This window comes from Coccinella septempunctata, chromosome 2, assembly GCF_907165205.1.
Source record: "Coccinella septempunctata chromosome 2, icCocSept1.1, whole genome shotgun sequence".
Lineage (NCBI taxonomy): Eukaryota > Metazoa > Arthropoda > Insecta > Coleoptera > Coccinellidae > Coccinella > Coccinella septempunctata.
This window is the reverse complement of record NC_058190.1, coordinates 26,119,936-26,147,332: the sequence shown is the minus strand read 5'-3', so window position 1 is coordinate 26,147,332 and position 27,397 is coordinate 26,119,936. Positions and strand designations below refer to the sequence as shown.

The following is a 27,397-nucleotide window of genomic DNA, read 5'->3' as shown; positions in this document are numbered from 1 at the left end:
TTTTTTGAAATATTGCTGAAATTGCCATAAAACTTAGCTATATTCATCCCGAATGTTCGTTCGTCTGATTTGGTTCTGCCTCAAATTCCAGCCACACCGAATTAGCCGTAGTTCTTGATTTTCCATACAGAAAACTGAACTTACTGTTGAATAAATGAATGTTCTACACCCCTTTCTCGAAACTAATACATTTTCACACACACAATAATCGCTTTATAAATACAACAATTCATAAGTCGTAGGAAAGTATTCAAATTATTTTCAAATATCAATTGACAATGCTCTGTCAAATTTTAAACAGCGCTACACCTACACTGGGAAAAACGAAACTGATCCCATATTCCCACGAAATTAAAAACAAAATCGAATCAGTGAATACATCAGAGTTTTAGACATCTTAGCTGTATCCGTCCCAAACTCCAAATTATATTCATCTATTACACAGACACAGAAATCTGTTGAAGAAATGAAAGTTTTTCACTCTTTCTCCGAACCTGATACATTGTAATACACTAAAAATCGCTTATAAATCAATAAGATTTCTTCAACATGTCGTTCAGTTTTCTGTATGGATACAGCACAGTCGTAGGAATGTAGGTATTCAAAGTATTTTCAAACATCAATCAACAATTTCTAAATAGCGCTCTACTTCGGCTCTATCTACAGTGGGACAAAAAACTTATCCTATGTTTTCCAAATTGGAAAAATAAAATCTAATTAGTGCATACTTACAACATGGTTTTTAAACAGAATAATAATAATTTTAACTGTTCTTTAATGGCCATCGACCGAAGTCCTTCAGCCTAGTGAATTATACGTATACAAAAAAAAATCATTCTATTTTAGCCATTATTAACTTATGTCGTCCTCGTTTTCAACTATGATCACTGCGTCGTCATAATATGATATTTATTAATTTCGCCGGTAGTGTGTATGTAAGCTCTGCTCACCTGCTTGACTTAAATTTTTTTATAGAGAAACCGTCGTCATCCGATACTATGTCGGAATTTTCCGCCAAAAGGAGGTTCCATCTACTGGGTGAGATTGATGTTCCACAAACTCAAGAAGATGATTATGAAATTTCAAAATGTTCCCGAATTGATCTCTTCAAGGATGAAAGAGAATGCCTTCAGAAGTTATCTTAAAGTAAGCAAGGCATTAATGGCTTTCGAACAGAGTAAATTTGATCAATGGCATGATGAATGCGCGAATGCCGTAGAGAAGGCTATGCAGATGGATATTTTGAAAGTTTCCAGTCTATTGTTCAAGAAGGGAATTGACGACGGTGAGAAAATTGCCGTTATTACCTAATATATCTTTGTTTTTTAATTTAACGAAAATTAGAGAAGGATTATTGTGGGCAAACTATTTGTGCGATATGTAAAGCGCGAAGCTTGATCGGGGAATCAACGCTTCAACGCTTGATCGACGAGTAAATGTCAATTTGTTTTCAATCGACAATTCAGTCATGAGTATTCAGAATATCATTCTCGCATCTATAGTCCAATTTTTGACACCCCAGTAAGCCCCGAAAGTTCATACGCAGCTTAATATCTGGTCACAAAAGATAATTTCTGTACTTTTATTCAGAGAACTATATGTATATGTTACCGGCAATGTGTATCATCCGGCATTCTACTATACAATACCTAGTTTTGGACTGGTGAAGAGAAGGTTCACTTAGTTAATCAACTTTAGTCACTGTTCTGCACAATGGAATAAATGATTGGTGAACGAATTAAAAATACAATGGTTGAAAAAGCTAATGAGAATTAATATAATGTATGTCAACGTAATCAACGGCGCCCTTAGGCTTAGATCCAGTTTCTCTTCATTTCATGGAAAGAGCGATGTTCTTTTACGCTGTCAGAAATCATAGACGTACCATGAATTTGTTGCACCCCAACACCTAGGTATTGTATAGAATGCCTGCAAACTTAAGGCAATGTATGAAATATTATTCATTTCATACATTGCCTAGGTATTCTATAGAATACCTGATGCCTAGCAGGCAGTGTGTTAGGTAAGATCTCATTGATGAGGGAAGATGTTGACGATTTAAGGAGCGCATTCGTTATTTGCGAATTCATTGAAATAGTGGCCGATTAAAGATTGCCTCTGATATTCATTTTGAATACAGAGGAATTATTGAACATATCATCTAGGATCTGAAAACTCAGTAATTTTTGTTCAGAATAGCTTTTCAGATATCTCTCTCTCTATCTCTTCAAACCTCTATCAGTAGAGGAAATGAAAAAAAAAAATTTTAATCATAAAATAATATCAATTACATATTACAAAACATAATACATAGAACAGGGTGGGGAATATTCGTTGTCTACTCAGAGTATCTCGCTTGTGCGCCATTTTTCGGGCCCAACTTTTCGTTAAAGGAAGACAACGCGCTCCTACACCGAACTAGAATCGTTACAGCCTATTAAAATGGAGTCGGGATTACACGCATGGACTGGCCAGCTCGCAGTTCTGACCTCAATCTCATCGAACATCTTTGAGATCGGCTAGGAAGATAGGTGCGAGTGCAGGTCCTCAACCAAACAACTTGGTAGAGGTTGCTAATGAGCTTCAAGAAATATGGGAGCAAATTGATAATGAAGACCTTAGGACCTCAATCGAATCTAAGCCTAGACGTTTGAAAGCAGTCATGAGGGCCCGAGTTGGAAATACCAGTTACTAATTTTGACGGATAACATCTGCTCATCACGATTTTCCCCTCAATTTTATGCGTGAATCGAATAGCACCTCTTTATTTTGCAAACACTGTATTTTGACCGAATGAAATGAAAAAAATTCTACAGCTGTTTATTCAATCTAATACAATGTTTGAGATTGTTATTGTTGCTGATTCGAAAAGAATTGAAACATTTGCTTTGTAAATGAAAATATGAATACGATTTTTTGCACCTGAGTGTCTGTCTGATATCTTTTCTGTCATGACAGTTTGGCAGCTAAAATAATGCTTCCATAATTGGTAACATTATATTCTTATTAGGTTTCTCTTTTAAAAAGTTTCGATTCTCTCGAAAATCGAAAAATAACTAAAATTGTATCTTTAACAAATGGAATCAACGTTCAGAAATACGTAACTGTTTGCAATCAAGTAATTGGATGATGTTTTTTCCAATAGATCTCAAAATGGAGGATATGAAAGCCAAAACTTCTAAGCAGAGCTCTAGCATTCAACCGACGAAACCGCCATCCAAACCAAGTTGGGTTCAAAATTCTGCATCTGCTCCCAAAGGTGAGAATTTTTACACAAGTTGACGTTTATCGAATTTATCAAGGTTTCCTGGTACAATATTTATGTGGAATATACCAATAGAGATGCACAAAATCATATGAAAAGCTTTTTTGTCATTATTCAGGAAAAAAACCAAAACTCGAAATTTCATGATAAAACGTGATGAATAGTTCATGTTATGAAAGCTTGAGCTCTCGTGATGAAACAAATATATGTTTGGCAGTCCAAGTGGCGAACTACTAAAATATTTGGTTTTTCCATGCAGATTTAAAATTGATACAAAATGCATCTTCATAACTTGTGTAAATACGATTTTCTTGCACAAGATATATAAACAATAAAAATTCACAGGTACAAATAATTTTCCATCAAATAATTTCATGGCTTTTCAACATCTATACAGAACAACACTCAACGTATACTTAAATAGTGTTTTCTGAAAGAAGATATGTACTCTCATACTGAATTCTGCCAGTGCCGGACTCAATTTCTTGATCTCTTCTGGCAATTAGGCAATTTATTGTTGTCCTAAAAATATAGCCTGCAAGTATGTTGTAATCCAATTCTAGATAAATATAGTATTAGCAGTTTGGCAAAGCTTGCAGAATCCATTATTTTTAAACGCAAACAAGCAAAATCCGTAGTGGGTTCCAATAGGAGACTGAAATGGGCCTTAAATTATGATGTTATTCGATATTCGATAAGATTCTGGATTTTGCTAGCAGAACCCAAAATTTTTTCACAAATTGGTCACGAAAAATTTTTCATCAGGGTAGTAAATCGGTCTTAATCAAAATGAGAACGTTTAAGGAGAAATGATATGACTTCACTATTGTTTTTAAATGTTCCCTCCACAGGTTTAAAATTTTCAATCGTTGCTTCTACACTAAAATGGTTGATGTCAGCGAAGACCACCAATATGCTTATGGATAAAATGAAATCATTAAAAAGCCTGACCTGGCATGAAGTTATGGGAGACAATATAATGGCAGAGCAAAATTTAGAATTCTCTTTGAATTTCGACTGGGAGCTTTTCAATTCTATAAGAGAAGGATGTTTCATGGAGTACTTCGGCTACGTGCTACCTGCTGATATAAGGATGGTTGCCATCCAAAAAGACAGATTACAAAGTGATGTGCAAGCAATAACTGACATGCTCGAAGCGTACAACGATATTACTTTGAAATTAACAGCACCACAGGTATGCAAAATTGTTGTTATTATAGTAGCTGATACCTACGGCTTTTGCACTCGTATATATAGATCAGAAAAGTTAAATGCTTATCACATAACGCAAACAATGAAATATCACCTGCTTACTATTAATACAGAAAAATTAAGTGTCATTCCTCAGCACCTTTCCATCTGTCTGAAGCATAAAGTAAAACTGTTTATCGATTAGAGCCTCTATACTCTATATATTTTATTTCTCTTTAATCATAAGTTTATTTTGTATATATTCTGATTCTTGATTTATTTCAAATTTTTCCAGATGAACTTGCTCAAGGAAGAAATAAAGGAGGTAGAACTTTATGTTCAGCAAGGACTGAGTAGAATTAATTGGAGGTCTCTTGGAATAGCAGATTACGCCAAAAACTGCGTTTTGAAGATCAACCACCTCAAAACGTTATTCTCTCAAATTGAATACATAGAGGCAGATATCGATAAACGGATCAAGAAACTCGGCAATTTCAATTTGTTTGATTTCGTCACTGAGGAAGAAAACTCCAGTCGTCTTCCTTGTAAGCTATTTTTCGGTGCCGTAGTTGACCTGCGCACCGAACGCCTCAATGAAATGATGAATATTTATGGAACTTTTGGACCCATACTCATAAAAGTGGAATATTTAGTTCTCAAATCGAACACCGGGATGGCACCCCAAATGGCGCCGTACTACCATCATTGGGAGAACGAAATCTTCCAATCGCTTATAACAATGGTGGTCAGAAATTTGGAAACGTTTACCGCTAAACTTGCTGCGAAAAATTTGTTGTTTCGAGTGGATGCTGTAGTACAATTACCTGAGGTCGTATTGTATCCCACTGCCCCTGAAATTTATAACACTATAGTCAGAAATGCCAAAGATTTTCTAGATACTTTGAAATCTTTCACCAGATGGATGGATAAAATGTGTAAACCTTGTAAGCCCATAAAAATATCAAAAATGGAGGAATTCACATACACATTTTATGACGATATAATCAAAATTCCTGACATCACCGATTTGATAGCCAAGCTTCAAGAAACTGCCCATAAAACAATCTACCAAGTACATAGATACGTCCAGAAATGGAGGAGATATAAGAGTCTGTGGGGTTTCGACAAAGAAGTGACTTGCTTGGGTTGGGTTCAGAAACATAATCTTCTAGAAGATTTCGACGATAAATTCAGTTTTTATCAGAGTATCCGAGCAAAGATGGAAGAGCAGGAACATCTAATACCTATTGGGGCCATTCAGTTGAATCTACATCCTCTTTTGATTGAAATAGGTAAACATTCTCTGGAATGGAAGACGATATTGGGTAGGCAACTCGAAGAAAGAACTTTCGCAGCCATGGAAGAACTAAGAGATTCAATAGTAGAGTTGAAGGCGCAGGTGAATCAAAACATCAAAGGATTAGACAAATTCAAGTCAGTTATGCAGGCCATCGGAGCCATAACGAAGAGAAATTTGCATGCAGAATTGGAATACCTCAATTTTCAAGAAACTTACAGTGTACTGAAGCAACATCAGTTACCGTACGATCCAGAACATGAGGAATTAGCATATAAGCTGGAGAAAGATTGGAAATCCCTTTTCATAACGGCACTTTACCGAGAACAGAAACTTGAGAGTACCAAAGATAGATTTGCTTTGATAACCTTGAACCAAATAAACGATTTCTGCAAATTGCTAGCAGACTTTGTGAAACGGTTCAATGAAGAAGGTCCCGGTTCTGTAGGCGAAGACCTTGACAGGGGCGTAGGGCTCATGGAGGAATACGAGAGGCTCTTTTTTGAATTCGAGGAGAGACGCCAAGAACTGCTTCAAGCTGAAATGTTATTCGATATTCCTTTGGCAGATTACAGTGAATATCTCAAGGCCAAAGATGTTTACGATGGTATGGAGTTGATATATAGGATATACAAAAATCAGAAGCACGCACGTGAAATTTGGGGAAAAACATTATGGGCGAATCTTAACCCTCAAGCTCTCGTCGACGGTATGGAAAACTTTGTGAAGGAATTCAAGAAGCTACCAAGAGTGGTAAAAAATTTACCGGTAGGAGCTACGCTCGAGAATAAGATGAAAATGTTCAAAAATAGCGTTCCCTTGATGGTCTCATTAAAGAATGAAGCATTGAGAGAACGGCACTGGAAGCAATTGATGTTGAAGACAGGAATTGAGTTTGATATGGCACCTGACAGGTTCACTTTGGATAATATGTTCTCAATGGAATTGCATCGATATCAAGATATAGCTGAAGAGATTATAACGAATGCAATAAAGGAATTGGCGATAGAAAAAGGGGTTAAGGAAATTGTAGATACATGGGCAACCATGTCATTCATCATCGTGAAACATTCGAAGGGCAGCGAAGACCGTGGATATCTTTTGGGGCCAGTAGATGAAATAATGCAAGTTTTGGAAGATAACTCGATGAATCTACAGAGTATGGCTGGTTCTCAGTTTGTCGGTCCATTCCTACCGATAGTTCAGAAGTGGGAAAAAAATTTATCGACCATCGGGGAAGTTATCGATGAATGGTTGCAAGTCCAAAGGAAGTGGTTGTATCTAGAAGGAATTTTTGTTGGGGGCGACATAAGAGTTCAACTTCCGGAAGAAGCTAAAAAGTTCGATGACATCGACAAAAACTTCAAGAAGATCATGGCGGATTCTGTTAAAAAACCACTGGTCTGTGATTGTTGCTTAGTACAAGGACGTTTATCGGAGTTTCAAATGTTGAGCTTAGGTCTTGATAAATGCCAAAAGTCTCTGAACGATTATTTAGATTCGAAACGAAGACGTTTTCCTAGGTTTTATTTCATTTCCACGGAAGAACTGCTATCAATATTAGGCAGTAGTGATCCTAACTGCGTACAAGATCACATGATCAAAATGTTCGATAACATCAAATCCTTGCGTATTGCTCCAGACAGTCAAGACAGGCTAGTCGCAAGTGCCATGATATCGGCAGAAGGTGAAGTTATGGAATTTAGAACAGCGGTGTTTGTAGCAGGGAAAGTTGAGGATTGGATGAACGATGTGCTGTTGGAGATGAGACGATCCAATAGGTTCATAACAAAAGCTGGCATTTTCTACTACGGAAAAATCCGAAGACCCAGAACAGAGTGGATGTTGGAATATCTCGGCATGGTATGTCTCGCTGGAAGTCAAGTATGGTGGACTGCAGAAGTTGAGAACGTATTTGTGAAGATCAAAAAGGGGAACAAAAGAGCCATGAAGGAGTATCTGACGCAACTGAATTCGCAACTGGACGAAATAGTAGTGAGCGTCAGAGCAGATCTGACTCCAAACACGAGGTCTAAAATGAGGACCATAGCAATTATCGAAGTGCACGCAAGAGACATCATAGAAGGCTTTGTGAGGGACAGTGTGACTGATGCCCAAGAATTCGAATGGGAGAGTCAACTTCGATTCTACTGGATCAACCACTTGGATAATCTCTATGTAAATCAGTGCACAGGTTCGTTCGAATACGGTTATGAATATATGGGATTGAACGGCAGACTGGTGATAACAGCTCTGACCGATCGTATTTATCTAACAATAACACAGGCACTTATCATGCATATGGGCGGGGCCCCAGCAGGACCTGCAGGAACTGGAAAAACCGAAACAACAAAAGATTTGGCGAAAGCCATGGCGCTTCTTTGCATAGTTACAAATTGCGGAGAAGGTATGGACTTCAAAGCCATAGGCACAACTCTTGCCGGCTTGGTACAGTGCGGAGCATGGGGATGTTTCGATGAATTCAATCGAATTGACATATCAGTTTTATCGGTAATATCAACACAATTACAGACAATAAGAAGTGCCTTGATGAACAAAGTGGACAAATTTATGTTCGAAGGCGCTGAAATTCATCTAGATCCCAAAGTCGGTATTTTTATAACTATGAATCCAGGTTATGCAGGACGTACAGAGTTGCCAGAATCTGTAAAAGCATTATTCCGACCTGTTGTTTGTATAGTCCCTGATATGGAAATGATTTGTTTGATATCCTTATTTTCCGATGGATTTTTGGAAGCTAAGGTTTTGGCAAAGAAGATGACGGTTTTATATAAATTAGCTAGAGAACAACTTTCCAAACAATTTCATTATGACTGGGGTCTCAGAGCCTTAAATGCTGTCTTGAGAATGGCTGGAGTTCTGAAGAGGGCGTCGCCAGATATAAAAGAAGCTTTAGTACTCATGCGAGCTCTGCGAGATATGAATCACCCTAAATTCGTGTTTGATGATGTTCCTTTGTTTTTGGGTCTCATCAGAGATCTATTTCCTGGAATGGATTGCCCCAGAGTGGGTTATCCGGATTTCAATGCAGCAGTAGAAACTGCTCTAGCTAGAAAGCAGTATATTATTCTGCCTTACCAAGTGGACAAAGTTGTTCAGTTCTATGAAACGATGATGACAAGACACTCGACAATGCTAGTAGGGCCCACTGGGGGTGGAAAGTCTGTGGTTATTCATACGTTAGCAGACGCTCAAACTATCATGGGGCTACCCACCAAGATTTATACATTGAACCCTAAGGCGTGTTCAGTTATAGAGTTGTATGGGATTTTAGACCCAGCTACTAGAGACTGGGTGGATGGACTACTCTCTAACATATTCAGGGAGATGAACAAACCTACTGAAAAACAAGAGAGGAGGTATATTTTATTCGATGGAGATGTTGATGCGCTCTGGATAGAAAACATGAATTCAGTAATGGATGATAATAAACTCCTGACTTTGGCCAATGGTGAAAGAATTCGACTGCAAACCCCAATATGCGCGCTACTATTTGAAGTAGGAGATCTGCAGTATGCTTCACCGGCTACAGTATCAAGAGCTGGCATGGTGTATGTAGATCCCAAGAATTTAGGTTATCAACCTTATTGGGACAGATGGATAAAAACAAGAACACACCCGCCTGATTTCGAAGCATTTCAGGAGCTATATGAGAGATATATTCCTGATCTTTTAGCCTACGTCATAGAAGGAACCCTAGCGAATCGACAAGTAGCCCCTTTGAAAACCGTCATTCCTCAAACAGGATTGAACATGGTGACTCAACTATGTTTCGTGATAGACGCCATTTTACCTCAACCAGCTGAAGACACCAGAAATCCAGAAGAACCTGCAGATACCGAACTGATTGAAGCCGTGTTCGTTACAGCCCTATACAATTCTGTTGGTGCTGCACTCTTACTCGACGGGAGAAAAGAGTTCGATGAGTTTATGAAAAGTTTGTGTTCAATGTTGAAAGCGGAGGATACAAAGGATCAACCATGTGATATACGTAAAATGCCAACATCTTTTCCGACTTTTTATGACTATTATTTAGACATAGAAGAAAGGAAGTGGATCGCTTGGGACTGGTTAGTACCACAGTATATTCACGAGCCCGAAAAACGTTTTGCCGAAATTTTAGTACCCACAATTGATACTGTCCGGACAACGTATGCTTTGAAGCTGATGAATCGCGTGAAAAGACCAATTATACTGATAGGAGAAACAGGTACATCGAAAACTGCTATTATACAGGATTTCCTGAGGAATCTGGATCAAGAATCCTATATTATAATGAATATAAATTTCTCATCACGAACAACCTCAATGGACGTACAAAGAAATTTGGAGTCATCTGTTGAGAAGAGAACCAAAGAAATTTACGGTCCACCAATGGGTAAAAAATTGATTTGCTTCATCGATGATATGAACATGCCTCAAGTCGATGAATATGGTACCCAACAACCCATAGCCCTGATGAAACTTCTATTCGAATTGGGAGGATTTTTTGATAGGGGAAAAGATTTGAACTGGAAATCTTTGAGGGATATATTCTATTTTGCCGCGATGGGTGTCGCTGGTGGCGGTAGAAATGAAGTAGATCCAAGATTCATGTCGATGTTTACTGTGTACAATTTGATATTTCCGACGTCTGAAACGCTGCAGCATATTTACAGTTGTATATTATCAGGACACCTTAGCACATTTGTTCCTGAAGTTCAAGTTGGTAGTAAGTTGATAACAATGACGATCAATCTTTACAACATATTAATTATTCAGTTACCCCCAACTCCCAAGAAGTTCCACTATATATTCAACATGAGAGATCTTTCAAGGATTGTAGCTGGAATGTGCATAACAAAACCTCATCTTTATACTACTATCCCACAAGTCGTTAGGGTATGGAGGAATGAATTCACGAGAGTCATTTGTGACAGACTGATAAACGAAAAAGACCAGGAAATGATGAGAAACTATATCATAAAACAAATTCAAACTGAATTTCCTCCGCCAGTCAAAGAAGTTGCTGCAGTTCCAGAGGATGAAGACGAAGATTTCACATTTGTAGCCGAAGAAGAAAAAACGCAAGAACAAGAGGAGGAACAGATTGATGTCACCGAATATGCAATGCGAGATCCATTACTTTTCGGAGACTACAGAAATGCCATCAATGAAGATGAGGCAAGATGTTATGAAGATTTGTTAGACTATGAAGCAATATATTTTCTCTTTCAAGAGATTCACGAGGAGTACAATGAGGTGAAAGAGAAACTTCCCATTGTTCTTTTCGATGACGCTCTGGAGCACTTGACAAGAATTCACCGTAGTTTGAGGTTACAGAAAGGTCATGTTATGATCGTTGGCGTTGGTGGAAGTGGAAAATTAAGTTTAACCAAACTTGCAGCTTTCACGGCTGGTTGTGATCTCTTCACCATTACCCTCTGCAGAGGTTACAATGAGACAATGTTCAAGGAAGATTTGAAAGTATTATATAACAAACTGGGTGTAGACAATAAGCCCACTGTCTTCTTCTTCGCTGCCGCTCAAGTTGTTGAAGAAGGCTTTCTCGAATTCATTAACAATATTTTAATGATTGGTATTGTTCCCTCACTTTTCACCGACGATGATAAAGACGCCATTATTGGCAATTGCAGAAATGCTGCAACAAAGGCTGGCTATGGAGTCGCTAAAGATAATGTCTGGCAATATTTCGTCAATACCTGCAACGATAATTTACACGTAGTGCTTTCAATGTCACCAGAAGGAGAAATTTTGAGCAAGAGGTGTAGAAATTTTCCAGGCTTGGTCAACAATACAACAATTGATTGGGTATTTCCTTGGCCAGTGCAAGCGTTATTCGCTGTTGCTTCCGTATTCTTGAAAGAAAATCCGAAGATACCTGAAGATTACAGAGCAACAATTATTGAACATGTTGTCAACTCACACAGGGATATTATGCATTTCACTGTTGAATATGCTTTAAGACTGAGGAGAAAGAACTATGTCACTCCTAAACATTACTTAGATTTCATACAAACCTACCTCAGATTACTGGATGAGAAGAATGCTTTCATCAAAAGCCAGTGCGACAGATTGATGAGTGGAATGTCTAAAATCGAAGAAGCTAGTGGCGAATTGGCTGTTCTGAATGAGAAATTGGAGAAACAAAAAGTAATTGTCACTCAAGCAACTCTTGAATGTGAAGCTATGCTAGTTGAGATAGATGCAGGTACGAAGAAAGCCACTGAAAAGAAGAACATAGCATCAGTGAGGAGTACAGAAATTGAAGAACAAGCCAAAGTAATCAGTGTTGAACAGGGAGAAGCAGAAGAAGCCTTGGCGGAGGCAATGCCTGCGCTCGAAGCAGCCAGAATTGCTCTAGAAGATTTGGACAAATCCGATATCACAGAAATCAGATCCTTCGCAACACCTCCTGAAGCTGTCCAAGTGGTGTGCGAGTGCGTTGCCATTATAAGAGGCTACAAGGAGATCAACTGGAAAACTGCAAAAGGTATGATGGCTGATCCGAATTTTTTGAAGACGCTGCAAGAAATGGACGTAAATAACATCACACAAGCTCAGCAGAGAGCCGTTAGAGCGCACATGAAAAAATCTTCTAAACTGAACGATATGGCATCTATATCGAAAGCAGGTTATGGTTTACTCAAATTCGTGTTGGCAGTTTTGGATTACTGTGTTGTTTACCGTGAAGTGAAGCCGAAGAAAGAAAGGGTAGAAGAGCTACAAAAAGAATACGATACCGCGAAAAGGAATTTGGAGAAACTTTATAATGAAATTGCAAAACTCGAAGAGGATCTAGCAAAATTGAATGAAAAATATGAAACCGCCCTAAAGAGGCGTCAGGAACTTCAGGAAGAAACCGATATCATGATGAGGAGATTAATAGCAGCGGACAAATTGATCACAGGATTAAGTTCCGAAAAAGCTAGATGGACTGAAGATTTGAAACAATTGCACCTGGAAAAAGAAAGACTCATAGGAAGTTGTTTATTGTCTTCTGGTTTTCTAGCTTATTGTGGACCCTTCACTTATGAGTTTCGAAGAGATATAGTATACGTTAAATGGTTGGAGTCCATAGTAACAAGAGAAATTCCATTGACACAGCCTTACAGGATAGAAACGAATTTATCAAGTGATGTCGAGGTGAGCGTATGGAACTCCGAAGGTTTACCTCCAGATGAGCTTTCGGTTCAAAATGGCATATTGACAATAAGAAGCTCAAGGTTTCCTTTATGTATCGATCCACAACAACAAGCCATAAACTGGATAAAGAAAAGAGAAGAACAGTTCAATCTCAAAATTCTCAATTTTAGCGATAGCGATTTCCTGAAACACTTGGATATGGCTATAAAATATGGATCACCTGTTATATTCCAAGATGTCGACGATTATATTGATCCAGTGGTCATCAATGTTATTTCGAAAAATATCAAGACTGTTTCAGGAAGAGTATTCGTGGAACTTGGTGATAAAGAAGTTGACTGGGATCCGAATTTCAGATTGTACATGACCACCAAATTTGCTAATCCTTTATTCAATCCATCTGTTTATGCCATAGCTAGTGTTATCAATTATACCGTTACGTTATCTGGCTTAGAAGATCAATTATTGAGTGTGGTAGTGAGGAATGAGAGACCTGATTTGGAGGAACAGAGAGAGATGCTCATATCGGAGACGAGCGTTAACAAAAATTTGCTGCAACAACTTGAAGATTCCCTGCTAAGAGAATTGTCGACTACAACTGGAAATATGTTAGATAACGTGGAACTTGTGGCCACTTTGGAAAACACCAAAAGTAAAGCAGGGGAGGTAATGGAGAAATTGGAATTGGCTGTGGAGACATCGAAGGACATCGACAGATTGAGAGATGGTTACAGATCTGTTGCCAAAAGGGGTGCTATCTTATTTTTCGTCATGGCCGACATGGCAGCTGTGAACTCCATGTATCAGTACTCCTTGGGCTCATATCTTGAAGTTTTCGCATACTCCTTGAGAAAGGCTTTACCTCACACTGTACTCTTGAAGAGATTGGGTAACATCATCAATAATCTAACTAAGAACGTATACGATTATGGATGCACCGGTATCTTTGAAAAGCATAAACTTTTATATTCTTTTCAAATGACATCAAAATTGGAACAACATGAAGGAAACATTACTCAGGCTGAGTTGGAGTTCTTCATCAAAGGCTGCGTCAGTTTAGAAAAGTCGGAAAGGCAGTGTCCTGCAGCATTCATCTCTGTTCAGGTAATATTTTTGTAGTAATTATGTCGTAGATATTTTTTTTGGTGCTTGAATTTTATTTATCTTTATGTTATGGTGGCCCGAATTACCCATTCAGATATTTTCACAGTGCTGACCTTCAATTTGATCGTAGGTAACGCTTTCGTTGTCTGTATTTTATTTTTTTTGGTGAGAACAAGAGAATCAATTTATTTGATCTTAGGCGTGATATCCAAATCGAATTTAAATAACTACCAGGTGTTTTTCGCAAGTACAAAGAAGTATCTAGAGAACAAAATGGAATTTTTTTATGGATCATTATAAATGGCAGAGATCTATGGATCTAAAATTGAAAAAAGCACTATGTCTCCGTAGTCCAAATATTCCAACAAATTCAAAAAAAATTAGTTGATCTATTTTTCTTCAGTTATGGTGTCGAAACGAAAATCTGGTACTGAAAGATGCTGAAATATTAACCCATGATGATACATATTATTTGTCCCCGCTTAATATCAATAATCGGTTATATTAATTAATTCGAGTAAAAATAAGCATTGTTGGCATTTCTGAAAAAAAAAATTTTTCAGGGTTGGGAAGATATTATGAAACTCTCCGGGGATTTTCCAGTATTCAACACCCTTCCAGATGATATCTCCAGAAACGTGTCCGAATGGAAGGAATGGTACGATCTGGATGCTCCAGAAACTTCTCCTTTTCCCAACGGCTATACAGATAAAGTCAACGCTTTCCAAAAGTTGCTACTCCTGCGATGTTTCAGAGTGGACAGAGTTTTCAGAGCTGTCGGAGATTATATAACAGATACTATGGGGGAGGAGTATATCATGCCACCTGTGATTAGTTTCGATAATATCTACGAACAAAGTAATCCTACAACGCCAGTTATATTCATTTTGAGCCCCGGTTCTGATCCAACTGCCGAATTGATGAAATTAGCGGATAGATACGGTTTTGGTGGAGGCAAATTCAAATACTTATCTCTTGGACAGGGACAAGAACCCATTGCTGTCGGTTTACTCGACACTGCTATCAGCAGAGGGCAATGGTTGATGTATCAGAACTGTCATTTACTCCTTTCTTTCATAAGACAACTAGAGAAACATCTAGAAAAAGTTAGTAAGCCACATCCGGACTTTAGGTTGTGGTTAACAACAGATCCAGTGGGAGCTTTTCCTATCGGTATGTTACAACGGTCACTAAAAGTTGTAACAGAGCCACCCAATGGTTTGAAACTGAATCTACGAAATACATATTTCAAGATGAGAGCCCAGACACTGGAGACCTGCAGTCATGAAATGTACAAACCTCTCGTTTACGTTCTGGCATTCTTTCACGCCGTAGTTCAGGAAAGAAGAAAATATGACAAGATCGGCTGGAATATATCTTACGATTTCAACGAATCCGATTTTAACGTTTGCGTGACCATTTTGGACACTTATTTGACCAAAGCGAAAAATTTGAAAGATACGAGAATTCCTTGGGGAAGCCTGAAATATTTGATAGGGGAAGTGATGTACGGAGGAAGGGTGATTGACGATTTTGACCGCAGAATAGTTAAAATGTATATGGACGAATATATGGGAGATTTCCTGTTCGACACTTTTCAGCCTTTCCATTTCTACCACGATGAATTTGTCGATTATGTGATACCCGAAAGTGGCTTGAAGGATGATTATATAGGTAAGTGAGTGTTCGACAAATAAGGCATCATTTTTATTAAAATTTTCGAAAAACAAATTTGGAAGGAATTATTTTTCTTATTTTCAAAATTATTTTCTATACAGAATTTTGCAGAATGAGAAGTCGATTCTTAAGGATGTGACTATTTAGGGGGTTTTCTAAGGAAAAATTCAATTTAACCTAATAACTTCAGGGCTACAAAGTCTTGGAATTCTTAAACAAAGTTGATTTTTAGCTTAACTCTGATGCATTCCCTGATACATCCTCTGAGCATCAATAGCTATTTTCAACTAGCTTTTGTTTGACCTGTACCTTTGGCATCGTGTATGGAGTCTTTAAGCGTAATTTATACCCATCTCCTATATATCTATGATTTTGAATTCGTCATGTCCTAATAATTCTGACAATGCATTATGGAATATTTTCGTATGAAAAATAACCCAAAAATAGGTGGAGATTTTCTGTGTCTCATAGAACATATTGTCTTAATTTCAAATTTTTAACATAGAGAACCGAGAACTAACGTGCGTTCAAAAAACTTCGTCGTCAAGTAGGCTATAGAATTTTGAAGGTTGATATGTTCTGTGACTGAACGTATGTCTTATGTTTTTCATCGAATCCAAAATGTATTAACAATGATGACATTAACTTAACCTAGCGTATGGTCCGTATATACACTTTGGTTACTTCTGGTTAGTAAGTGGGCGGTCCGTATATGTCGAATTCCTGACAATTTGGTTCAATATCAGTCACCAGAGTAACCGCTCTGGTAACTTGCGGTTACCAAATGTGTATATACGGACCATACGCCTATATATCGTAATTTGGTATGGAAAGTAGAATGGCACTTGTCAGGAAAAAGTTACTATCAGATATCAGATTTCCCCCAAAGTGCGAAAAGACTTGTATTGAGTCAGATCACAAGAATCTGAAGCAGTTGGAAAAATTCTTGGTAAAAATTGTAACCGAAGATGCAAATTTTTTCATACGTACATAAGAGTCCCGAATGAAGTTATTATATAATTATATATATTATATTATATTATATAATTTTTCTCTACTTTCAATTATGTAAAAGGGTTCAGTAACATGAATAAATCACACGAAGAATATTTATATGTTCAATTCACTATAAATATTGATATTGTGCGAAGAATACTCGATGAGAATCCATAACTCAACTAATGAAAATGAAAAACATGTTTTCTATAATGAAATTTGTTGCTAGAAATGTCCTCTTTGCTCCTTACACCTCTCACATCTTCTGACATATTCGAAACGTTATGTAAAATGGAAGAATCTTTGTTAATTTGATTCAATTTCTTCAATGATCCTAGCCTAGATATTTGAAGGATAGAATTCCTCAAATGAGACACTGTAGTAAACTTTAACCATGATGCTTTTTCAAATATTATTTGGCATATGCCAACGGAGAATCTTATTATTTGAAATAAAATATATGGTATCTGCTAGATGGGGATGGGTTATTATTATGATTCCAAATTCCAAGCATCTACTGGCATCTAGTAAGAGTCCGTCGGGTTGTGTTGCTCTAACGAGGTCAAATTTGACCAAAACCGTAGTCATCTCTCTACCCCTCAGCAGATTCTTAATTATCACGGCAAAGCCTCTTGCTTATCAGTTCCCATATGATACCCGTCGTGCAGATTCTGATTCACAATCAAAGTTGGTATCTATAATACATAATAAAAACAGCCACAAATGATTCAAAGCTTCAATAAATTTTCAAAATGAACATACAAATTAGTTTTCTTATTTGGATTTCATTCACACTGGAATTGGAGTTCTAATCCATTATATTTCTGCTTCATCTTTTCCAATTATGTATATTTTCTTCTGATTTCAAGAGTCTATATTACAATGTACTGCTGAGAAAACACCAGGAATGGATAAAAACAGCTCGCTTATGATAGGGATTGTCGAAATTCTACATTTTATTCTATATTATAATAGCAGAGTCTCTGATAATAGTTCCTTTTGTAGCTTTCATAGATGAACTTCCACTGACAAACAGTCCGGAAGTCTTCGGATTACATCCAAATGCTGAAATTGGATATTACACTCAAGCTACCAAAGAAATGTGGAAAATTCTCATTGAACTTCAACCACAGACAGGTGAGCGAAAACTATAAATTATGTATTTAGGGAATGGTCCGCAAGTTGAACAGATTCAGGAAAACGGTTGGCAGCGGTTATGTGTCAACCGATCTCGGTAACCTGAAAACTGGTATATGAGAGGGTAGCGGCGGTTTAAAAGTAAGCGTCCGCAGTTCCGCATCGTACGCAACGCACGTAGATATCACATTAAAATAGTCAAGCGATGCATCCGGCAGTACGATGCGTATCAATGGACGCACTTCTATGAGTTTTTATAAAAAGCATTCTAAAATACTTTCGATGCGATACGTGCATTGCGTACGATGCGGAACTGTGGACGCTTACCTTAATTATAGTGCACCAATATTTTCTGGAATTACGGACCACGCGATCAGAATTCTGCGTACGTTTAGTTAACTTACAGATCATAAGCTTACAAATACCCCCCAGAAAAACTGATCGTTATATCAATATTATATAAAAGATATAAATAAAGAATACTGAAAGATTATGAGGAAAAAACTATGGAAAAAAATATAACATTATCTGTACCTACATTCAGATAATCAATAACTAGAAAGCGTAACCTCCACCACCATCCAAATACAGCGTAGGTTGACTAGGAGAACGAAGAAGAAAATGTCAAAAATCACAAATACTCCGTACTGTTGTCACGACATTGAGAGCACCTCAATCAAGCAAATAAAGTGAAGTCGGCGACATTATTCAATTCACCAAAAAAATCGCAATCATGCGATAGAAAATTTAGGGATTAGAGGAAATCAAATGTCGTTTTCTGATCGGTTCCAAAACCGTCGTAGATTCAGCAGTTCAGCAGTGACGCGTGAAGTCAGAAATGGCTCGAAAAACATCGTTTTACTCGGATCATTAGAAATATAGAATTCATTTTTGTATCAAAAACAGGTTTCTTTCATTAGATTAAATTGTTAATATCATCATAAGTTTCATTTGAACTTTCCCTATAAAAAAAATTAGAAAGAAACAATTCCTGTCTTTCGTGCGAAGGGCCAAATCCCCATCCTTTCTAGAAATGAATCAATTTTTTGTTTCAACATCTTGAAAATAATCACCTCTTGTCCAGTAGAAAGCTTTTTCATTGATCACGAAGGGGGTGCATTTTTAAATATGGCTTCAAAAAGATATGAGACGTTTTTCAATTAATGCTCACTCTATTTTCAGCTGCTACTGGAGAGGGTATAAGTAGAGAAGAATTCATCGAAACCGTTGCGAATGACGTACTCAAAAAGATACCCGAGGAATATGAGATATGGAAGGTTCGGCGAGCATTCCAGAGAGTCATGTCGCCCACAATCATCGTTCTTCTTCAAGAATTAGAGCGATTCAATAAATTAATAACAACGATGAGAAGGACACTGCAACAATTACAAAAAGCGTTAGCTGGTGAGATTGGTATGGACAGTATCCTGGACAATGTAGCCTATTCCCTCTTCAACGGTCAGTTGCCAGAAGCATGGAGGAAGCTTGCACCTGCAACATGTAAGAATTTAGGAGGCTGGATGGAGCATTTTGAATCGAGACAAGCGCAGTATTTCCAGTGGGTAAGTATTAAGGCGGAAACACATTATGAACACGCGACGCGAGCTGACGAAACGTGATGCGTGTTGAGTCGAATCAAATGTATGGTTTTCTATAGACCCGAATCATACTATGAACACCCGACGCGACGCCACGCGCGTACAATTTACGCGTCAGCTCGCGTCGCGTGTTAAAAATGTGTTTCCGCCTTTAATTTCCTTTGTATTTTGTGAGAATAACCTCAAAATTTTCACTACAATGCGGTGTTCTATTTTACATTAATCAGTTAAAACTAGTATACCGTGTTTTCATAGAATTGTTATTCGTCAAATAATTTCATCTGAAAGCACCGAAATAAGGTATCCTTGAGATAAGATGTCTAAAAATATGGTGTATGCACTCGTCAATTTTTGAATGGAATGACATTAGTCTAAATCGAAAATAAGAGATTCGTTTCGTGGCGGCGCCACCATGTCCTTGTTCTATGAAAGAAAATCTAATGATACTCTCTCGCTTTTGTTCTGCGTTTATATCGATCACAGATTACAGTTATCTCTGTGTTCCTGATCCATCAAAGAATGAGCTATTAACGAATATTAGTGATTAACACTTGTATTTTCTTTGTGAAAACGAATCTGGAGATATTTCAACACTATAGAAGGATTCGAAGGAGTACTTCTATTTTTCTTCAAAATAATTTTTGTTTGACAAATTGTATTCTTGAGGAGGGCAATTCAATATGATTTCAATAAAACACAGTTGATTGGCGAAATATTCAATATATTCAGTTGACTGAAAAGCAATTTTCACTATACTTGCGAAGAATATTTGAAGAACAGACTCGAACAGATTAACATATTTCTGTTTCGTAATACCTACATGCTAACAATTCACATTACGTATTTTCAATACAGTTCCTTTATTGCTTAAATATTGCTGAAGTTGCCATAAAACTGTTAGCTCTATCCATCCCGAATGTTCATCTGATTTGGCTCTGCCTCAATTTCCAACAACACAGGGTGATAGTCCAACAACACCGAATTCTTAGCTGTAGTTCTTGATTGTCCATACAGAAAACTGAACGACATGTTCAATAAATGAATGTTGTACGACCTTTCTCGAAAGTAATACATTTTCATACACCAGTAATGGCTTATAAATACAGCCCATTCGCAAGTCGTAGGAATGCATTCAAATTATTCTCAAATATCATTTGACAACTGTCAATTCCTAAACGGCGCTACCTACAGTGGGAAAAACGAAACTTATCTCTTATTTTCGAAGCGGGAAAAACAAAATCTAATCAGTGCATACACCATGTTTTTAGACATCTTACCTTCAGATAGGAAATTATTTGACAGATACTTATTGTCATTCAATAAAATTTATTCGAAGGTGAAAATACCGGGCCTTACGGCCGTTTTCAATAAACCTATCTATCCATCGTTTCTCTTACTGACGATTAGTAAACATTGGTAACCATTCTAAAATATATCTACAGATAGATCATAGAAACGAAATCACATGCATTTTCTATCTTCAGTAACTGAAACAATGGATAGATAGGATTATTGAAAACGGCCGTTAATCGATAAAAGGATATGAACGTCTGTTCCTCAGAGATGAGATCTTTGTTCATTACACAGCATTTCTACACTCCATGTGAACATTAATGAACATACTTACTTGTTAATCCAGTAGCAGATGGGAATAACAATAACAATAATTTATTCATTATTGAATGAAACACAAACAAGTCAAAAAGTATACATAAATGACAATGAAAACAGAATGTAAACCCTACAAACTGCTCCCAATCAACAAAAATTCGGTCACAGAATATGGTTCCGAATCCATTAAGAAATTGAATATTTTCCTTTTGAAGGTTTTGAAATCTTTTATTTCGCGAATATTATTAGGAAGCAGGGGGTATTCTTTGTGGGAATAAGGACAAATACTTGAGAACTTTCAAAATATATTTGGCGACTTACTTCAGATTATTAGGAAGGCTGTTGTATAGTTTCACTACCATGTATGAGCATCCCCTTTCGGTAGAAGATAGTCTATGCACTGGATACACCAACATATTGTGACGGTCCCCAGATAATCAATCCGTATGGACTGAAAATTCGCATAATGAACAGCCATCAGAAAAGATTCAGAAGAGTCAGATCTCAATCCCCTTAGAGCATAGATCACTGATCTAAGTCTGGCAATTACATTCTCTGTATGATGCTGCCAACTGAGCTGTGAGTCGAGAGTAAGACCCAAAAACTTGGTCTGTCCCTTAGACAAAAGAAACTCTTTCTTTTGTCTAAGGTCTGTCCAACAAGTTCCTCAGGGGGGAAAACAGACACATCGACTGATCGGGAACGGCAATGAGAAAACAAAATGCGGTTGGTCTTTGATATGTTAACTCGCAAATTATGGGCTAGACACCACTCATCCATTGAAAAAATTATATCATGTGCCAGGGTCTTCAATGATAGTGAAGATTTGGCTTTTATCAGGACATTAGTGTCGTCTGCAAAATTGATGAAGAATTCTTTCCACATGGGAATGACATTAGGCACATCATTAACATTTATTGAAAACAAAAGGGGTCCAAGAATACTTCCCTGCGGAACACCCTTATTTATGATGACGCTTGATGAGCGGTATGTTTTTCCATCAATAGTTACCGAAACAATTTGTGGTCGATCCCTCAAATAGCTTCTAAGGAGATCAAGCTGTTTATCTCTAACACCGTAATGTTCTAATTTACTCAGTAAAACTTCATGCACAACAGAATCAAAAGCTTTTGTAAAATCTATAAATATGCCCAATGGCATAGACTCATCTTCAAAGGAGCTGATGATATTCTCAAGAAGCTCAAACATTGCAGTCTCCGTGCTTTTGCCCTTGATGTAACCGTGTTGTCTTTGATTGATCACTTTGAATTTTTTGAAGAAATGCAATAATCTGACACATAGAATTTTCTCGAAGACCTTAAAAAATTGTTAAAATGCTTATAGGACGATAGTTTTTCAGTTCGCTAGGATCGTCCTTCTTATACAGTGGTATGATTATTGCAGTTTTTAACAAATCAGGAAAAAATGCCTTCTCTGAAACTGTTGTTAATTATGAATTTGAGAGGTTCAACTATGAAATGAATTGATTTTTTTATCACATTTATGTCTATATCATCAATGCCATATATAAACTATTAAAATTCATGATATACTGTAATTTCGGTTCCACCACTACAGATCTCATTTTCCTTTTAGTCAACCACTGGAGAACCGCCTGTTCTATGGATATCTGGACTTCACATTCCCGAGACTTATTTAGCAGCTTTGGTGCAGATAGCTTGTCGCATCCACAACTGGCCGTTGGATAGATCCACACTATACACAAATGTTACTCAGTTTGTTGAACCGTCTGAAATCACCATGCGGCCACCTGCTGTGAGTATGTGAAACCGCGTATACACTAGATTAGAGGGTTGAATCAGTTTTTTGCTTTGAGCGTAGACGAAGGAGAATAAGGAGATAATCACACAGCTCGAAATGATTTCAAAGATGTCCATCAGGAAAGAAGATATACAAAGGAGACGAAATTCAGTTCAGCGTTTGTTGGAAGGGCGATGATATAGCGTCTAACTTCTGATCACCTATTGCGTCACCTTTCTATATCTTCTCACATCAAGGGGATGTTAGCTCGGTTAGTCCGTGATTGCACCGTGTCCGAACTTATTGATAGAGTAAAGAGCAAATCAATAAATTAGCACCGTTGTTAGATCAAATCAATAAAAGTTTTGAATGGTGTTCGTCCGCTAATTTTTTGTGACTGCTCTAACGTATACGAGGATATATTGAAAAATTATTAGCCTACTACAGAACCAAACAAAATTTCATTGTCAAAATATTTTATTACTCAACATATTCTCCTCCTAATTGGATTCATTCATTACAGCGAACCTACAACGTCTACAGACATTTAAAAAAAATGTTTCTTTCTGCTCTGCAATCCATTTATTACCTTCTCGGTGGAAGAAAATTTACGACCTTCTAAATTTTTTTTTCAGTTGAGGAAATAGATGATAGTCGAATGGAGCCAAATCTGGTGAAAAAGGGGGGTGTTCTAGTAATTCAAACCCTAAATCACGAATTTTTTGCATCGGAACATGAGATTTGTGTGCAGGGGCGTTGTCCTGCAAAAACAAAATACCTTTGGATAGCTTTCCGCGTATTTTCTCTTCAATTTTTTCCAGTAGAGTGGTCAGTAATGTCGAATAGAAATCTCCGATTATTGTTCTACCCTTATCCAAAAAATCAATCATGATTACTCCATGGCAATCCCAAAAACCTGAAGCAAAAACTTTCCCAGCAGATTTTTGGTCACGAAACTTCTTAGGACTTGGAGAACCAGAGTGTCGCCATTCCATCGATTGTTGCTTTGTTTCTGGATCGTAGAAATGTACCCAAGTCTTATCTATAGTCACAATTCGATTTAAGAAGTCTACATCGTTTACAAATCGAGCACAGATCGAACGCAATGCTTTTGCCCTTACACGCTTTTGGTCAACATTCAAACATTTGGGGATCCATTTTGCAGAATTTTTTCTCTGTCCAAATTGACGCGAGCTATATGATCAACGCGTTCGTATGAAATATGCCATGCTTCAGATATCCGTTTTAGCCCAATTCGACGGTCTGATAAAATTATTTCATGAACTGCATCGATATTTTCGGGGACTGACACAGAAACTCTGGCCTTCAAGATCATCTTCAAGGGAAAATTTACCTCTTTTGAAGCTTGCAGTCCAATTTTTAACGGTAGAATACGAAGGACATTGATCATCAAGGGTATTAAGCGTATTTTCGTAAATCTGCTTACCTCTTGACCCTTTTAAATACAGGTACATACTTGATGATGGCTCGATACTCCAATTTTTAGATTTTCACAATTTCGGTGGACATCTTCTTTTGTTTAAATTTATTGCGTAACTCTGGTTTAATTTTTGATCTCAAACTTCTCATTGACACTTCTAATGAGTTATTGTTCGTTGCTATGGTAACCCATTTTTTTTATGCATGGAACTGGTCTAGGCTAACTAGATATCAATTTATCAATACATCCTCGTACACCGCATGCCGCAGACGGTCAGTTTGTGAAATGACTAGTCAGTTTGTAAACTAACGAACGTTTCCTGAAATGCTATTGAAATACAAATATTTTTACAATGGGCTTGAAATTTTCAGTTAGTTTGTAAACTGTGAACAACACGTCGGACAAATCGTCAAATCATTAAATCAGTCTTATTCTTAAACGTTTTGTGTCTTGAGGTGACTGGTGAATTGAACTGTTAAGGCAAACGCGACGCGACCCGATGAAACGTGATGGGTGTTGAGTCGAATCAAATATATTGTTTTCTATAGACCAGAATAATACTATGAACACCCGACGCGACGCCACGCGCGTACAATTTACGCGTCAGCTCGCGTCGCGTGTTAATAATGTGTTTCCGCCTTTATCCATTGGCATTACCAGCTGAACTTTATTATCCTAGACCCAGAGAAGGAAAAAGAATAACCACACTTAGTTTTTCAATATTTTATTATCAGAAAACAACAAAAGGCAAAAGTTATGAAAAGGAATGCAACATCTTTCTGTTGATTTTGAAATTTTACCATTTTATGATTAGCTTTCGGATTTGGCACAGACTATCAAGTTGAAGTGACGTACGGTTTTACAATCGATGGTTAAGGATTCCAGTTAGGTTACCACCAGCCGATAATCAACTTATATCATTCGTTTTACAATAATTTTACGATGAAGGGTTCCGTAACCCTTGGATCCATTTATATATCATAATGGTGTTAGGAATAAATTAGTGATTATACCTTAAAGTAGGTCATTTGAATGATTAGTTTCTCTGTGGAAGATGTGACATTTGTTTGGACGTGGAAATGCACTTCCCACATCTCGTGTCAGATCAATTTGAACGCTTCCGCGCAAAACCCTAAGTTAGATAATGCGCATTATCGACGTGGTGCCACGTCACGTCAGAGTAATCTGTATGCACCTTAAGCCACCCAATTTTGGATGCATGACAAATATGACCTCAAATTGCATTCCTGATCAGGTTTCTGAAATTCTAAGGATTATTCAGGTGAATTTAAAATAAAAGATTTTTTTCCTCTCCTCAGGGAAACTGTTTCGTCCATGGACTGTTTCTGGAAGGTGCTGGCTGGGACGTGGAAAACAGTTGCTTGAGGAAATCCCATCCTAAAATTTTGGTCGAGAAGCTTCCAGTACTTAGCGTCATTCCTATAGAGGCTCACCGGTTGAAACTGCAAAACACATTGAGAACTCCAGTCTATACAACATCGCAAAGAAGAAACGCTATGGGCGTCGGTCTTGTTTTCGAAGCTGACCTTTTCACTACCGAACATATAAGTCATTGGATATTGCAGGGCGTTAGTTTAATGTTAAACACTGACTGATTATACCTATAGAAATATACTTGATATTTTTTCATGTGTTTCACTTCTTTTGGTATATTGGAAGAGTTTCCCACAAGTACCTGATTAACCTTGGAACATAGATACAAGGAATGGAAACAAAACATTTGTTTTTTTACAAAGACTGGAGTGAGATAGTTGCTCAGTGTCGCCAATCACAATTGAGATAGTTGAATCTGACATCATTTTTTTTTTAACCTTTATTCAGAGAGTATATATACATTTTAAAATATCACATTCAAAGCATTACAGAAATCAAAAGGCACTCCTCTCGGGTGGTCAAAGAATTAGAAGCAGAAGATTTCTCGTGAAAAAAGCACGATTTTTCCCCTTCAATTAGACGGACTCTTTCATTTCTCAGGATTTCCTCAAAATCCACTGTTGAAGTTTTCAAGCGATTCATATTATAGTGGACGAGGGCTGATATGAACCATACCCATGTTTTCCTCTCTTTTTCCCGCTCGGTGCGTCGGCCATTAATTCAAAGTGATTTCTCTCTTGAATGTCAATGGAGAACTTGATCATCAATTTCCTTCTAAGCCAGGTCCATGCCTCCTTTCCGGTTTCACAATTCTTCAATCGGTGCATTATTGAGTCATCTGGATCTCCACAAATTTGGCAGTTAGGTTCTGATACGACTCTATGATTGAACATCTTGCTCTAGACTGGCCAAGTTTCATTAATACATCTATAGAGGTCCGATTTCCACTCAGTGTTTATTTCCGTTTCGTTTAGGACCTTCCAGATTTTTTCCCAATTCATATCCGGGAATTTTTTTTCGATAGTACTCATAAGACTAGTATAGATTTCTTTGCATTTCATTTGGTGATCAGTTCTGAAATATTCCTTGTGTCTTTCATAGGTCGTCATTGTCACCTCAATTTTCCGTACAAAAAGGTAGGAGCGATATAAATTTATTTATTTTACGCCACTGCCTTAGTGTCGCGCTAGACAGAGAAGCATCGAATGTTTTTACCACAAATACATTCATAGCACGTCAATGTCCATTCCATGTATTTATTTATGTTCCAAGTGATTAACTAATTAGTAATGTGTTCCAACAAATACGCAACACACGGCCTCCATAATTGACAGAGTAGCTGACCTTAAATATGATTCAATTCGAAATTCTAAACTCAACAGATGAAGAGAGAGTTTATTCCTGCGGAAAAGCAAATGAATCAGTATTAAGTTGACCGCGCGCGTGGTCGGAAGTGTGTATTTCTGTAATCGAATTAATCGATTAGTAATATGTTTTTTCGTGATAAACTGTACACTAATCGTTTATTCCTGCAGAAAAAGTGTTTATTGCAGTGTTGTGTGAATAATTGCCAGTCATAATGAAACAAAAAATTCTGGGCGAACAAAGGATAATTATTGAATTGTTAAGTGTAAATTCTTTATAAAAATAAGCGGTCGTTTTTGATTCTAACCCGAATATTGTTGATTCACGCTTTTATGTAACTACGTGACGTACCTGTGGTACTCAGGGTGATCACATCAATACACTTATCAGCG

The 27,397-nt window shown here is 37.4% G+C and overlaps 1 protein-coding gene across 1 annotated transcript in view; it reads left to right on the top strand.

Moving 5' to 3' along the window:
- The window catches only part of LOC123306447 (dynein axonemal heavy chain 10), a 60,931-nt gene extending 35,036 nt beyond the window's left edge, over positions 1-25,895 (top strand). The window contains exons 14-22 of the mRNA XM_044888453.1: positions 976-1,285; positions 3,146-3,259; positions 4,117-4,460; positions 4,752-14,024; positions 14,588-15,698; positions 17,703-17,834; positions 19,017-19,396; positions 22,640-22,819; positions 25,565-25,895. Coding sequence (XP_044744388.1) covers positions 976-1,285; positions 3,146-3,259; positions 4,117-4,460; positions 4,752-14,024; positions 14,588-15,698; positions 17,703-17,834; positions 19,017-19,396; positions 22,640-22,819; positions 25,565-25,861 — 12,141 coding nt within the window. The 3' untranslated portion in view covers positions 25,862-25,895. The remainder of the gene's footprint in view (positions 1-975; positions 1,286-3,145; positions 3,260-4,116; positions 4,461-4,751; positions 14,025-14,587; positions 15,699-17,702; positions 17,835-19,016; positions 19,397-22,639; positions 22,820-25,564) is intronic.
- The last annotated feature ends 1,502 nt before the right edge of the window (positions 25,896-27,397 follow it).